We start from the raw sequence: 16,641 nt of genomic DNA, 5'->3' as shown, positions 1-16,641 counted from the left end.
TCTGCTGCCCACGTGTTGAGCACGCCACTCTCTTCCAATCAGAGGTTGAATCAGGAATCAGCTAATTGACGAAGCAGCTGTGTAAGATTTGTTTACTCCCTCTCAGCGCCATATGATGGGAGATCAGACGCATAGAGTTAGTTTCAGTCCAGTTTCAGTACTTATTTCTCTCCCCGGTGCCCCGCCGTATTGCTGGAGACGGACCCTGCTCCCCACACATATGGCATTCAGAAAAACTGGGAAACAGCAGTCAGGGATCACTTCCCCCACTGACCCCCCAGAACTTTGGGCACCTGGGCTTTTTTGCCCTTCTCAGCCTTCTGAGGGGTTCCCTATTGAAACAGCCCAACCAGGCCACTCTATATCAAGCTGGTCAGACAATTCTTTGTGAACTGCAGGATGTCTATGGACTATCTCTGCTCAGCTGTATCCCCCAAGGAGCCCAGTCTCCCAAATGCCAGCACACCCTGTCAGTACACAAGTGGGCCAAGTAGCACTGCAGATGTAATGTACAGATACACGTGGAACCCATGCGGGAGACCCAGATGGAGTTCCTGACTCCTGGCTCCATCTCTAGCTGTTGTGGACATCTGGGGAGTGTCACTCTGCTTTTCAAATAAAGCTCATGGAAAGCGAGCATTATAAAACACCACGTATGGATTTCGAAGTTTTTTGCACCAAAATAAACATCTTTGAATTACATTTTCCCACAAACTTTTCGAAGTTCCCTTGTAACAGCGGCAAATACAAGAGCTGGAAGGGGGTTGGTTCCCTTCCCCCCCCACCCAAGATTTATTTGAAAGGCATAGTGAGAGGGATCTTCCACCCACCGATTCACTCCCAAATGCCCACAATGGGCAGGGCTAGGTCTGGACCAAGGCGAAGCCAGAAGCCCAGAGCCTATCTGGGCCTCCAACATGGTGAAAGGGCCCAAGCACTTGGGCCATCATCTACTGCCGTCCCAGGCACGTTAGCAGGGAGCTGGATTTCTAGAAACAGAGCAGCCAGGACTCAAACTGATATTCCAACAAGGGACATTGGCGTCACAAGCCGTGCTTAACCCACTGTGCCGCGTCAGCCCTGCAAGAGGTTTTATCAAGGAAAGGTGGCAGATCTGTTTACGTTAAAAGCCTGGTTAAACCATCTGCCTCTAATAAGCATACATACAACTTTGACTTTAAAAAATAAAACTTCTGGGACCGGAGTTGTGGAGTAGCAGGTAAAGCCATCACCTGTGGTGCTGGCAACCCATATGGGTGATGGTTCAAGACCTGGTGGCTCCACTTCTGATCCAGCTCTCTAACATGACTGGGAAAGCAGCAGAAGACAGCTAAACTGCTTGGGCCTCTGCACCCACATGGGAGATCTAGAAGCAGCTCCTGGCTTTAGATTGGCCCAGCTCCGGCCATTGCAGCCATTTAGGGGCTGAACCAATGATCTCTCTCTGCCTCTGACTCTATAACTCCCCCTTTCAAATAAAGAAATCTTAAACTTTTTTTTCAATGCTAGACAATCTAAATAATTGTAAAATAAAACAGCCCATTCCAATGGAAACCTTTGGCTGCTAGAAAGCAGAGACGTGCTAAGAGAAGAATGTCTTGCTGTGCTACTGAAATATGCCAAATCGCTCCACTGCTGCTAGGGAGTAAGGTCACACTCATTCTGGGATCACAAGACACAGGCAGGAGTGAGGAACTGGAAGCTGGGTCGTAGCTCTCACCTGCTGACACATTCATGTGCTCCATCTAATGGCATAAGCTAACTCAGCCAGAGCTCAGATGATTCAATATGAACAAAAACCATGAGAACAGATTTTCTAAAAATTGTAGGCTTTTTTTATTCAGTTAAGAGGTAGACAGATGAACATGGAAGGCTGTCCCATTTAACTTGCCCAAAGTTCATATTCCACTTCATTCATCCATCTCACACTGCCAGAAATCTTAAAGAAATAACCAAGATTGCCACAAGGCTTGTTCTTCCTACTTCTTAGCAATAATACTCAAGGAATTGCTTGCAAAGAAGTTACAACTAAAATTTTCATTGTGTCCCAAGAACCTTACCCCTCTAAGCAGTCCCCACAGACGCCAACAGAACCTGCCGCTACGGACAGGAGGGCAGAGTGCCAAGGACTGGTTCTATAAGAGACTACAAGGGAAGCTTCAGTTACATTTTGTTGCTGTTAAATCCCTGTGCATGTTAGGGCAGAAGCTGGTGAATCCAACAAAGCAGAGTACTCTGTCAAATGGCTCTGCATGGTCGTTTAAAAAAAATAATAATAATCACAAGTTATCTTCAGAGACAACATTAAAACATAATGGAATTGAAGCCTGATACAAAAAGTAGAGAAATATGTACAGGAATTCACAGCCCAGAAGGAAAAGGGACCTCAGTAGGAACCAGTGGAAACCTGGCTATTTTACATAGCTAATTTTGAGATAAATCATATTTAGCACAAAAGCAATTATAGCATAAGTAACACTTCCCTCCCACAGCTCCCCGACTTTAAAAAGACTCTTGTCAGTCTTGGGTGACACTGTAATCTTCCTTCAAGGGAGCAGGAATGTGTACGGTGGTCCCAAACATCCACACAAATCAGAATCTCCAACAGCTTCACACTCTGAGGATGACATATTTGAAGATCGCCATGACTGCAGCACTGATAACACCCGAGATGGGGACTGTGACAAACCAGGCCATAAAAATGTTGCGAAACAGTCGCCAGTCAACAGCCTTCTTGGATCGAAGCCAGCCGACAGACACAACAGAGCCCACCTACAAGAGAAAGTGGCCAAGGGACTGGTTACTGGAGCGCCGACGGCATTCTGGCAGAAACACTTGCAGCTACTCTGGGGAGGAGCCCAATCCCGTGAAAGCTGAGATTACGCACGGAAGATGACAATACAAAAGCCCAATCATTAAATCTGTGCTAATGGTACTAAAACATGATATGAGAAGAACACTAATTTCCTTTTCTCCTGCTGGACTACTAGAACTTAGTGAACGCATACTGCTTTTAAGAATAAATTTTTTAAGTTCTTCAAAGCTCGTATTACACAGCGACTATATCAAACCTAGTAAGACAATTGCCTGGAGATTCTGGTAGAAAAGAAGATGACTCAGCAGGCTCCATGCTGGACCAGCATAAAAAGAGGCTAATTTCTTCCTTTTCCTAGAATTATTACATGGTTATCAAGCAACCTTAAGATCCAACAAGCTTCTCAGGACTTCAACCCTGAGAAGCCCTCAGCATGCGCCTCTGTAAATCAACTGCCCTTCTGACAGTCCAACAAGCCTCACAGCTTCAACTACCACAAATGGCAGCAAAACCCCACTAGGCCAGAGCTGAACAGCTGGCCTGTTTATTAGCACACGCCCAGACTGCTCTGAATGGCTTCCCCAAAGAGAAAGAACATAATGGTGCTAAGCAGAAATGACTGGAGAGAAAACAAAATTAGAAAGCAACTGCAACAAGGGAGGATTAAGTAACAAAGGAAGTGGTTAGTGGACAGAAATCATGGCTAGCTCTGCAGGTACAAACTTTTCCATCAGTGGGGAAAATGCTCTACTTAACTAAGACACAAATCATAGGACCCAAGCCCCTACTCTTGTAGATGCTTTGTCCTAAGCTCATGAATTCTTCCAGACTCCAAATCAAACTATCACAAAAGGAAAATTTCACAACTCTATGCATTCAGAGAAGCATTAGGAACACACACATGGACATCACACTTACTTTACAGTGTGTCGTACTGATAGGGAGGCCGATATTTGATGCAATCACCACAGTGAGGGCAGACGCCAGCTCAATACTAAAGCCACTAGAGACACAAAAAAGATTCTTGTCAAACACATCATTTGATTTTTTTTTTTTTGACAAACACAAGTTAGCCCAATCCCGCCCTGTTCTACTCAGTGAAAACTTCCACTAACATAATCGGGCTCTGGAACTCCCCTTTCCCTATTAAAGACTGAAGTCTTCAGTTCTTCTGAAAAGTCTGTTATTAAAGTTCACACTTTCACTTTCAAGAGTTTAATAAACATCAGTCTTAGAGGCAAACAACAGCCAAGCACTCAGTCTTGGCACACACATCTGAATGCATAAATGTTTGACCAAAGTGTTTAAAGGTTAGGCAATAAGTTAAATCCGGAAAGAGCACACCAACAATGAGGATCACCCAGGAACTCACACCAACTTGGTTACTTGTAACTAGACAGAGGTTTGCATTTTAGCACTATACAGCATGAGACCTACTTGACCTACTTACCTAGAGGGAGTGATTGGAGTCAGATCCTTCCCCATGGTCTGGATAACTCTCCTTCCCCAAACCCACAGACCAATACAGATACCAATACCACCATAGAGCAGAAGCCATATTGGTATTGCCATTTTGGAAGAAACATCTCCTGTGATGTAAACCAGATACAGAGCAACCAGAGGGCCAATGGCATTGCTGAAAGAAAGGGAGCAGAGACTTCTCAGGTGCATTTCAGTTTGGTGCATTCCAGTTCGCTCAAGTGATTTCCTAGGCTTCCCAAGCTCATTTAGCAACCAGCTTTCTTTCAAAGGAAATAAACTCCCAACATACACAAGAAGGTGGGAACTGCTCTGATGGAGGGAGTGCTGCGCAGCTGGCAGCTCTTCCCGTCCACAGACAGCCTGAAGCAACTCTTGGGGTCCCGTGAACCTTACAAACCACAAAATTAAGGCCAACAACCCACAAATCCATTCTACAGGGCGGTGGCTTTAGCTTACAATCTAAGAACCAGATCACTGATAAAAGCTTCCCTGTGAAAGACATCTGTGTTTATCATCTACAGACACGGCTCAGAACATTCTTTGTAAACTCTCTAAAGAAAAAAATGTACTCTTTTATTAAGCTGATGACTGCTGACATCCCCACCTAGATTATTCAGGGTCCCACGGGTAGTATGAGTACCACTACCACAGCACAGGCTATAGAAGGGGTAAGACAGTTTAAAAACAGCCAGCCAGACTGATTCAGTCAACTGACCTGACGTCATTGCCACCATGAGCAAAGGAGCCAAAGCAGGCAGTAAGGATCTGCAGGAACTGGAAGAGGAGAGAGATTTCCGGCTTATCCTGGTCACACCATTCTTCTAGAGAGCCACTACTTCCTTTTCTGTCCCCCAGACCCATCTCTGCCTTGACGCTCATGTCCATCTCAGACGCAGAGTGAAGTTCAGACACGGCGTTGCAGTAACTGGTGTAACTGTCCATCCGAATTCGCTTCTTGGTGTCTGTGTTGGGCCATGTCAGTTTCTCCATTTCTTCACCTTTCTGCTCACCTTCTTTGGCACGGAATGAATCCAAGGGCATGCCACAGATTGCCATGGTATAGGAAGTATAGCTATTATTGCGTCGCAAGGGCTTGTCACCAGAGTCTCCCATGCAGTCTCCCACCTTGGCCAGATGTAATTTGTGGAGCAGCTCTTTATACAAGCCAGAATCCTTGTGCACGGTGTGATACTGATAGTGGCCACTGGAATTGATCTGGTTGCTGACGGCTTGACTGAACTGAACAAGGTTCCCATTAGGCAACTGCACTGCACCTGGCCAAGACCAAAAAATAGCATTCAATAAAGCATCGAGTCCAAAGCAGGTGAGCCGCCTCCTCAAGAGAGGCGACAGTGCAATGAGAGGAACCTCCACCCACCATTCATGGCGCTGTCTATGCTGGTCTCCTCCTTCAGGTCCACGCTGGGCAGCCTTTCCCGCTCTGGAGCCTCCTCCAGGTCTCCGAGCTTGAACGAGACTGTTCTCTCCTCCACCACAGCCCGCAAGGGCACAACGGCAGACCCGACCTCAGAAGCAGGGCTCCTGTTCTCAGCATCACCAAGAGACAACTTTGTTTCTTCATGGTCTTCTTTCAAGCTACACTTTTTTTCCATTAAGGGACTTTCAGAAGGACTAGACTTAATGTCTCCTGGGGGAGGAAAAATGGACTTTTTTTTGGCTTGGTTTTATTACTCCCTTGTTCCACATTTCCCCTTTATCTGCCACCAAAAAAATCCACCTCAAAATCCTAGGCAAACATCAGGTAAAATGCAGAGTGACTTTCCTGCCTACCTAATTATTTGCCAGCAACACTGAACACCTGTATCAGGGGTGGCAAAGTTCCTCTTTAAAGAGCCACACAGTAAATATTTGTGAGCTCCACAGCGTATCCTTGGCTTTTTCACAACCCTTAAAAATGTAAAGCCCTTCTTAGCTCCCTGCAGACATGCGGCTGGCAGATGCCTAAAAATCTGAGCCACACACATTCATATTCTTTTAAGAAAGGAATCTCCCAAATTCTAGTCCAAGACATCATAACGCAGGCAGTCAGAAATGGCAGCTTTAAATTCTACCTCTAATGAGGGAGGTGTTCCTCACAGCTCTAAGTCCCACAACCAGGCAGGGGCATGTTCAGCCTCTACTGTCCATGCTCAGTGCGCTCACTTACGCACCTGCCCAGGCACCTCTGTAAAACTACGCAACAGCATTAAAGCCAGACTTGTCTCATTTTCTCCCAGACTGAGGGCAAGAATCGGGTCAGGGAGTCCTGAAAGTCTCCATCCCCACGGCACAGGCGGCACAGCCAGAGCGGCAGAGCCTCCCGGGCGCCTGGGTGCGGCTGCAGTGACACAGCACTCCTCCCAAAGCACTGCAGTCTCTGCACCCCCACTGCTGGCCAGCAGTCTGCAGAGCACCGACCTGCAGCCTGCACGGCCGAGGGCAGAAAACAGTTCTCCAGCGCTCAGCCCCAGGGGCCAGGCTCCCAGCCTAAGACTGACACTACTATGATGTGTACTAAGGGTCCAAACCGTTCCTTCATCTGACTCTTGAACATGCTTACTGCTGGAATTTACACAATTCAGACACATGTATACAGGGACTCTTGAGTTTCCCACCATAAACAATATGTACATTCTCATATCCAAGGTCAGATACACATATCAGACTTAGCTTTGCTTGCCCAAATCTGAAATTATACTGAGAAGTACCTGGAATAATAAATGTTCCCTCTATGAAAATACTTTGTAGCTACCTTTATTTTTCATTTACACAGACATAAGCCTCTCAGTTAATGTAGCTACAGTTTTTCGTGGCACTGGCAACTGCCAAGGTACATTACAAAAATTTAACTCTCAACTTGTTTCTACAGCACAAGTTGAATACTCTTTACTCCAGGTTTCAAGTCATTTTAAGTCCATTTAAAAACAGTTTGAACAAACCCCTACCCCCAAATTTCCATATAAAATCACAGTCAATCTATCCACAGAGTGGATTCTTACAGGTGGCCGATAAACAAAGAATTTCAGCACAGCATTACCAGTCAACCCTTATTGCTACGAGTCATTACTTACGTTCAATTTTTCTCTTCATCCTGGGACATACAAAGAACCAGACGATAAGGGCACAGAAAACTGCGCATCCCACCGAGATGAGGATGGTACCCCACAGAGGAAGTTTGTCAAAGCCCAGCACTAGGAGATAAAATGGTGCATCTTGAAAACCCCAGGGCAACAGCCCCCTGCAATCACGTGTAAACCCTCTTCTCGGGTCTCTGAAGGGTTCCCCAACCCAGCCCGTGACCCATAACAGCTGCTGCAAGCTTTAGTATCACAGGGTTTTACTGTGCTAGTGGTTACATAGATTTAGGAGAAAAATCCAGTGATCAGCTTAAACCCACACCAGCCTGGCCCTCTTAAACACACAGTATATACTAGAGTGTCCTAAGCTTTATCACATACTAGCTTTCTTTGCTTTGCAAGATATAAGGATCACCATACTCTGAGGAGCTGAGACTAGCTACAAGATGAATAGGAGCATCCAACTCCCTTACTCCTCATGCTGCCATATATTAATTATATTTGCACATTCAAATTGATTTTAACATTAAAAAAAAATGCCCTAAATCCTTTAACAAGGTTATCTCTTTGAAAGCATTTTCAAACCAAGATACAGAAAACAGGGATATTAGCTAACAAAAGATAATAGTTTAAAGAATATTTTAAATAGTTCTGTCTTCCATAAAAGGGAAAGTTAAGTAATTTTACTAACAAGCCACATCTCAGACATGCCTTTCACATGATTCAAAGATCAGTCATTAGTCATTATGTGCTCATTACCTACACCCACCAGGCACCAAACCACTAGTCTACTGCAGACAGAAGCAAGCACTACACAATCCTGTTGAAACCTGAAAGATGTTACAATGATCTGCATTTTATCCAAGAATCACTTAGTTCCTTGTGCTTGTTTCACTCCATTTTGCTTAGTGTTAAATTATGTGTAAAATGGAAATTCTATTGCCCCTCATTATTAACCTTTCAGATAAAAATTGAGCTTCTTTGAAAACTAAAGTTCTAAGGTGACTATAGATGCTTTCATTTTTAAAGTCTGCCTTCAGTTCTGATCATGTACTCACAAAGTAAAATATACATAAAATTTAATCAATCTTTACCACAATTTAAATTTATCTATCTCACAAGTCAAAAGGGGAAATGAGAGACTGGTTTTTCTTACATGATCCATAAAGGACAGAACAAAAATATCTAAGTTCCTGCTTTCAAAAATGAACATTTAGCTTCCAACTATGAGCCCTGCTGCTACCATATGAATCTTAAGTGCTTAGGGCCTCATGGGAGACTTTTTAATTTAACATGAAAAACTCAAATCTGTTGAATGGAAATTCAGCACACAAGCTGTGTTCACCTGTACTGTTTCGTAAGGAGCTTGGTATCCTTTAGGTAATATCAATATTCTCATAAAGTTGTCTCTTTCCTCATGATTCCAAGAATAAAGGCAAAGTTAAAAATATTTCACTAACTCCATAACTGACGTAAGGCTTCAAGTGAGATTTAAGAAGCAAAGTCACAACCCACTAGTCAGGAACGGAATCTATTTAATGAGCCACAAGCACTAATAAAACTAAAAACTGGGGCTGGTGTTACGGTGCAGCTGGCAGAACTGCTGCCTGTGGCACCAGCATCCCACGTGTGTGCAGGTTTGAATCCCAGCTGCTGCATTTCTGATCCAGCTCCCTGCCAAAGTACCTGGGAAAGGAGCAGAGGATGGCCCAAGTTCTTGAGCCCCTGCACCTGCATGGGAGACCGGAAGAAGCTCCTGGCTTGACATCAGCCCAGTTCTGGCTGTTGCGGCCATTTGAGGAGTGAACCAGCTGATGGAAAACCTCTCTGCCTCTGTAACTCTGCCCTTCAAATACATAAATATATCTAAAAACACTGAAACTTGTATTTAAAAATGAGGTCTAACAGTAAGGACAAGTGGCTACAGGACACTATTCCAGTTCTTTCTAAATGCAAGTGTGACCTGAGCAGCAACATACATTGTAATTCTTCTAGTGCGCCAATCAAAAAAATTACAAGCTACTAGCTGTGCAGTTACACATCATCAAGCAAAATGAACCTCGTTACCAAAACTCTACTGTCCTGCCTGAGGAATTACAAATTCTCCATTTTTTGTAGCAGTTAAATTAACATGTAGTGCATAATGTAATTCATGCTTTGCTTAGTTCCAATAGGAGAGTACTTAACATTTCAACCTTTTCATCTTAGCTGCAAGAATTCTTCTTCCAAGTGTACTTAGGATAGGTGTTAAACATCCCAACTCTTCTTATTCAAGCAGATTCAGGGAAGTAAATTTAGTACTTAAGAAACAAAAGTAGCTCCATTTGGGAGAGAAAAATGAGAATCTCCAGCAAACCAGTCCTAAATGACTGATTATTGAAGACCAGATATAACTAATGACTCTTGAGCAGTCGAGGTCAGTATCAATCCAGCATTTTTAGCACAGATAGGAGAAAGGGAGGGAGAAGATCATATTATCGGTGAATCCTGTGAAGACTAAAGAGGAAAGGTCTGTAGTGATTTAGAATCTGAGCAGGTCTTTTTGGTTGAAAAACTATCTAGGTTAACTCAGCATACACTAGCCTGCCGCCTTCTGAAATGGGCGCAGGCCAGCCACCTTCTAGGAGATTTCAGCCCTGTAAAGCAAAAAGGGGTAAATCGGGCATTTAATGCAAGTTTTATAAACAACTTCAAATTCACATTTAAATATTCTGATATGTACTTACATGGTGCTCCAGTGTACATGATGGAAAAGAGGTTTATTCCAATTGTACAGGCATAGAACACTGGCAAAGCTCGCAAACCATTAGGAATGGGATCTGCCTGCAAAACATCATCAAGATCAATTATCTTAAAAGCCATCAAAGTGACCATCTCCATGGCATCCCGCAGCAGGGCAGGTCTGGGAATTCTGGCGTCAATACCTGTCTGTCTGTCTGTGCTGTCCCCAGGCCAGCTAGGCTTTTCCTGTATTTGCTCTTGGAAATCTCCAGAGAAAGGCTGATTCCTCTGAGGATTAGGGGTTTGCGTTTTCTTCTTTTTATTAACAAAGTTACCTGCACCAGTGACTGGTAACATCTTGAGTAATCTGTTTCAATATCCATGTTCCAAGGAACCTATCATCTACATGGAGGATGGACTACACATCTGTAAAGGCTATCAACAAACAGACCGAAAGATGGACGAACACTGCTTGGGTGGCTTCACACCTCCAAACACTTACTGAAATTAAAACATGTAGAATATGCCTTCAACAACCATCTTATCTAACATCTGACAAATATGCTGTAACTTTTGTGTTATTAAAGTGTGAAGATTGGGGCCGGCGCTGTGGTACAGCAGGTTAACACCAAAGCCTGAAGCGCTGGCATCCCATATGGGCACCAGTTTGAGACCCGGCTGCTCTACTTCCAATCCAGCTCTCTGCTATGGTTCGGGTAAGCAGAAGATGGCCCGAGTCCTTGGGCCCCTGCACCGGCATGGGAGATGGGGAAGAAGCTCCTGGCTCCTGGCTTTGGATCAGCACAGCTCTGGTCATTGCGACCATCTGGGGAGCGAACATCGGATGGAAGACCTCTCTCTCTCTCTCTCTCTGCCTCTCCTTTCTGTGTGACTTTCAAATAAATAATAAATCTTTAAAGTGTGAAGATAAAAACCAACATGTCCTAGGATTAACTGTGTGGCACACATTTCTCTGGGTACTGAGATATGAGATAGAGGGAATGAGATCAACTTCCTGTCCTCACAGAACTGACATCCACATTCCAATATGGAAGGATATCAAGTATCGACAAGGCTCTAAAGAAAAATAAAACTAAAGGGACAGTGGTAGGTGAAGCACATTGTAATTCACTGTTTAGCTTAACAGAGACATGCCAGTAACCCAACAAGCCATGCACATTAACTTGAGGAAGGAAACAAGAAGCCACCCAACTACTTGGGGGCTGATGGCTATATGGGGAATGATGGCTGCAGAGAGAGATACCATCAAGCTTCAGACATAACTTGAAAGGTTTAAGAACAGCTCAGCCAGTGTGAAGAGTTCTGCTTACAATGAGCATTATTAATTCTAAGGAAAATACCCAAGGGGCCAGGTTCTAGGTAGCAGGTAAAGCTACCACCTGTGACACTGGCATCCCACATGGGCACTGTTTCATGTCCCAGCTGCTCCATCCACTTCCAATCCAACTCCATGCTAATGGCCTGAGAAGGGCAGCAGAGGATGGTCCAAGTACTTGGGCCCCTGCCATTCCTGTGGGAGACCTGGATGAAATTCCTGGTTTTGGCCTGGCCCAACTGTGGCCATTGTGGCCATCTGGGGAGTGAACTAGCAGATAGAAGATCTCTCTAACTCTGATTTTCAAATAAATAATTTTAAAAAGTCAAACACTTAAAAAATGGGAGGACAGATCTGAATATACAGAAAAGCTAAAATGTAAAAATCTTTGCCTGAAGGTTTGAATGCTATCATGATCACAACTCCAGTGAAAACTCTTGTTGAGGGAAACAGAGAGGGAAAAGACCCAAGATTTTCTGATTACCTGACAGTAATCAGAAAGCCAGGGAGAGGGAGGGAGTAGTTAGGATTAAAGACACAGGACACAATCAATAGAGATGGGCCTTCATTGAAAACCACTCAGTTTTAGTTCTTATCTGCTGTTTAAAAGAATGCTAACAGACAGCCAAAACAAAAAGATGGTCCCACAGTGGTCACACCCTGAGGTCAGTCAACTAGGTTAGGAACCTAAACTATTGTTTTAAGGACTATCCACAGTTTTAAGAAAATCCTCCAAAAACCCTAAGATTCCTACTCTCAGATTAGAACTCACTAGGGCTCTACATTTCTGTGGGGACTTTGTTAATACCCATAAATCAAACTGTAATTAGTCAAAGTTAAGAAGCAGTCGTGTATTCATTCTTCTGTATAGCCCAACTAAATATTCCGAGGGAAACCAACAGCAGGCAAGCAGGTGGTGATGCAGCAGCAGGAAGTAACTGACACTGCTAATGGTTTACTATGAAATAGGGATTCAGGGTTTAAACACGGGTCAAGGACCCTGAGAGTCTAGGAGAGGGGAAAAACAAGACAGGTCTCCCCCCTCCCTCCCAGCCACAACCCAGTCACTCTCAGGGGGTGACGAGGGCTAAGGGCTTTGCGATCCTCCTAGCACACACTTAAAACTTTACCAGGAAATCACATAAATACCTCATTATCTAGTTACGTAGAGCAGGAAAGGAGGTCTTTAACCTCCCCCAACCTTTACCAGAACAGTTGGCTTTCCAGACTGTAGCAGAGTTTCTGTCTAAAGGAAGACATTCCTAACAAGTGGGAAAGGTTGACAGCCTTGTCTTCTTTGACTACAACTTCAGTACTCAGCAGGAAAACACTGCTCTTCCCCCTACTTCTGTTTAACACCAAAGCCCTTTAACCAAAGTATCTCACTTCCATTTTTGTCTTTTCCTCACAAAGATTACTTACAAATATCACCAGAACAAATTCTCAGAAAATAGAGTATTATTAAAGACAACTTATTTAATAAAAAAAGTCATTTTAAAGACAGAATTTCAAGGACTGGAATATATATTAATGGTAAATTACGCAAGACTTAGTAACCAGGACCCCAAAAGCTTAACAACCTAAGGATATTCCTTGAAATTTAAAACCCAATCATAATAAAAAAATATTCCCACTCATTACCTAAAACCTCTCCCTCATCTGTTGTTAAGACTGGCCCTAAAGACTCTGTGTGTGTGCATGCAGCATCCCCGAAGTGTTAAACACTCCCAACCATTGTTACATCCATTCCCACACCCATATAAAAATAATTTAATGAGTTTGACTATCTAACTTCAGCTCTCCCAACAGGGGAGCAATGAAAATCCCTGTGTGCCCTTGAGAGAAGTACATCCCCTGCACAGGAAGGCAGGCAGATTTATGGTGGTGAGACACACAAAACCTCTGCAGAACCCACAAAGTCCAGGTAAACCTGCATACAGCGGGAATCCTTAAAGTGGACCCTGTTAACTCCTCTGACTCCGGTACGCAATGGTCAGAGGGCTCTAATAAGAACACTGAAAATTCTGGTCTGTGACTACCAGCAAGTCTCAAATTTAAGGCTACTATTACCACACTACATCTGTGAGGAATGGGAAGCTAGGCACTACTCGAACCCGCCTGCAGAACAGAACAAGTACCAAGGTTAGAGTTGGTGCCTATCAGTGAATTATTTACTCGGCCACGTTCTATCATACACATTCATTCTCTCAACATGTTAAATGGCTGTATCTGTCAGACTCCTAACGTGCTTAGTGAAAGCACTTCACCAGGCATGGAATTTCTGTGGAGGTACCGATCCTTCCCCAGAGAGCTCAGAATTGGACCCAGGGAGGCTGAAGACATCCTCGTCGCTTGGGACTGAGTTACCCATCTCCCTTCACTCAGATTGCTATAGTTTAGGAACAGCTTGAAGAACTTACAATGGACTGTTAAGAGCCATTCACTTTAGAAAAAGGACAACTTTGTTTCCTGAGGAAAATGCATTTATTCTTACTGTAACTCACCTTATTGTTGACACTTACTTTGGAGCTAGCATCAGACTTCTTTTATTGGGCCCCTCAAAGGGGTTTTCAAATAGACAGGAAATTAAATGGCCGTCCTAATTTTTTTTTTTCCAAAAAAAAGAAAGAAAAAAAAAAACGAAAACCCTACCTTTACTGCTCCTCCTTTTCACCTATTCTAAGAAACTGGAGTCACTACAGGAGGTGGAGTCCTCATGTGGAGGCTTATAAACTGGTCATGATAATCAGCACTGTGAGACCCATTTAACCGGCAGCTTAGAAAAATCCACAGGGGACATTAAGACTTGTTGAACCCCAAGCTCACCATTCAAACTGACCTGAATATAATGTGGCTGCACAGAGCTAGACAAAGCCACCCTAAATAAATGTGTTTTTTTTACTCCTTCTCTCCTGCTTCTTGGCACACCTTAGTACTCGCTCAATTTTTCCTTCCCGAATGCCCTCCTGAATATTAAAAACAGAGAACTGCACAACATACAAGAGGTGTCAGAACAAAGAACTTATTTAACTTTCCAAGGCCACATACCTACACCCCACAGTTGTAGGCATGCCATTGGGTTTGCATATGACTAGGTGTGACCTAAGGAAGGCCAGGAGAGGGAAGAAAGGTTACCTTCCGCAGGATGAATGCACGAACAAGGAAGAATAAAATTCCAGACATAATACCAGAAAGCAGCGGAGAGATGAACCAAGACATCACTGGAATAGAACACAGGAAGAAAAACGTCAACTAAGGAAGGCACTGTAAATGTTCAAGTTCCACATTCAAGACTCAAGTCTGCCCCTCCACTGCACACCATGTACTCCCATACATAATGCTCTGGTAACTTAACAAGGAAAAAAATTGAAAAAGCCACCCAGAGTGAAACATACCAATTTTTATCAGTTCAGACCACTTGACACCGTCCTGCCCCCTTGCCACCAGGGAGAAACCAATGGTTGCACCGACAATACAATGGGTCCCGGATATGGGGAGCTTCAAAAACGAAGCCACTAGTTGCCACACAGCAGAACCTGTAACACAGTCAAGTTCGATTAAGGAAATGGCAAAATGCCAGAGGGCAAGCAGAGTGTTCTGAAGGAAGTAACCAGGAAGGTTCACCGCGAAAAGGAAACCAGGCAGGGTACAATGCGCTCACCCACCACGAAGAGACCCAGGCATAGAAAGAACTCACCAAACATAGCACTGACCGAGCCGGCCATCAGCTCCTGGGTCGAGTTCCGGTACATCTCCACGTCGATCAAGCCCTTGCGGATGGTTTCGCTCACCTTGGCCCCCAGCAAGACTGAGCCCACGGTTTCGAAGATGCTAGCTAGGATGCAGGCTTGCTTGAGGGTGACCACACCGGAGCCCACCGCTGTACCGAACGAATTTGCTACATCATTGGCCCCCACAGAGAAGGCCAGGACGAACGCAATGATGAAGCCCAGGATGAGCATCCAGAGGTCGTCCACTAAGGGACTGGAAGCTGCAGTAGCGGCCAGGGTACTGGCGATCAGCGTGGCCATGGTAGATGCCATTCTCTTGTTGGAGTAGTGGTTTCTTAACTAACAAGAGAAATTACTGAGGGGCTTTCAAGGGGTGTAAACAGAATATGAGGTATCAAAAATGCTATAATAAATAATAATATATATATATCATACAAAATTAAATACTGTAAACTACGGCACAGAAACCGAGCCGGGGAGTTACTGCTATACGCTGCGTATGGGCGTCTGTTGTCTGGGGTTTCTTTGGCTCTGGAGGGCTAAAAGCACGGAGCAAAATTCCATGGCGGAGAAGAGAAAGGACGCAAGTTCATCCTGGGGGAGGGGAGGGGGAGAAAATAATAGCCGCGCGCGCCCCTGGGGAGGCAGCCCGGCCCCAGCTCTGCCCACGCGGCCGGGGACCCCCGCCGCGGCCTCCTCCCGCCGCCCCGGTCCTCCGCAGGACGGAGCCAGGCTGCGAGGCACGTGGCGCCGGGCCCCCCACCCGGTTCCCACCCGGCCCGCGCGCGCCCAACACGGCCCCGAGCCCCGCGCGCGCGCGCGCGCCCTCCGCGCGAAAACCGGAAAAGGGCCGTTCCCGCGCGCGCCGCCCCGGGACCGCCAAAAAGGCCCGCGAGCGAGCGAGCGGGCGGGCGGGCGGCGGCTGAGGAGGAGGGAGGCGGGCGGCAGCGAGGCCGCAGCCCGTGGGGCCGCCCACACCGGCCGCCTCCCACGCCGCGGCGCCCGCGCCCGGCCCCGGGGAGAAGAAAAAGCCTTTCCAAGGCGGCGGAGCCACTCACCAGAATTAACAGAGGGCCGAGCGGAGACGAGACCGAGGCGGCGGCGGGCACGGGTTCACGCCCCGGGGGCCGGCGAGCACACGCCTGAGGGCGGCGACACCGAGGACGGCTCGGCAGGCCTCGCGACCCACCCCGGGGGAACAGCTGCTGGCACGTCAGCAGCCGAGAAGGGGCAGCACGCAGCGCGCGCCGGCAGCCATCACCCTGCCCGAGCACGCCGCTGGCCTCTACTTATAGCCGGCGCCGCGCCCCGCGTGACCCGCCGCGCCTCGCGCCGGCCCGGAGCCCCGCCCCACTGATGACGAAGGCACCGCCCGCCCCGCCAGTCCGGCCGGGTGAGCCCGACCGTCGCGCTCATTGGTTGGGCCCGCGCCGGCGGCCACGCCTCCGGCGGGGAGCGTGTCCACGTGGGTCGCGCAGG

At 46.0% G+C, this 16,641-nt stretch overlaps 1 protein-coding gene across 1 annotated transcript; it reads right to left on the bottom strand.

Moving 5' to 3' along the window:
• Positions 1 to 1,812: 1,812 nt before the first annotated feature.
• On the bottom strand, positions 1,813 to 16,503 carry SLC20A1 (solute carrier family 20 member 1). The gene is made up of 11 exons (XM_070068809.1): positions 16,221 to 16,503; positions 15,129 to 15,756; positions 14,827 to 14,967; positions 14,567 to 14,652; positions 10,101 to 10,197; positions 7,369 to 7,488; positions 5,676 to 5,945; positions 5,013 to 5,571; positions 4,266 to 4,451; positions 3,734 to 3,818; positions 1,813 to 2,772 (listed from the first exon to the last, which is right to left on the bottom strand). Exons 2-11 carry the CDS (start codon positions 15,472 to 15,474, stop codon positions 2,611 to 2,613), a joined length of 2,052 nt encoding a protein of 683 aa, XP_069924910.1. The 5' UTR covers positions 15,475 to 15,756; positions 16,221 to 16,503; the 3' UTR covers positions 1,813 to 2,610.
• Positions 16,504 to 16,641: the final 138 nt, after the last annotated feature.

Source organism: Oryctolagus cuniculus, chromosome 2 (assembly GCF_964237555.1).
Source record: "Oryctolagus cuniculus chromosome 2, mOryCun1.1, whole genome shotgun sequence".
NCBI classification, from domain to species: Eukaryota; Metazoa; Chordata; class Mammalia; order Lagomorpha; family Leporidae; genus Oryctolagus; species Oryctolagus cuniculus.
This window is presented reverse-complemented; position numbering and strand designations above follow the sequence as displayed.

Excerpts from the sequence above, each read along its gene's own strand:
- SLC20A1 (XM_070068809.1), bottom strand. The coding sequence starts at position 15,474 with ATGGCATCTACCATGGCCACGCTGATCGCCAGTACCCTGGCCGCTACT. Across the intron at positions 10,198-14,566 it reads GTGCATTCATCCTGCGGAAG|GCAGATCCCATTCCTAATGG; the intron begins GTAACCTTTCTT and ends GATGTTTTGCAG. Across the intron at positions 2,773-3,733 it reads TCAGTACGACACACTGTAAA|GTGGGCTCTGTTGTGTCTGT; the intron begins GTAAGTGTGATG and ends TTTCTCTTGTAG.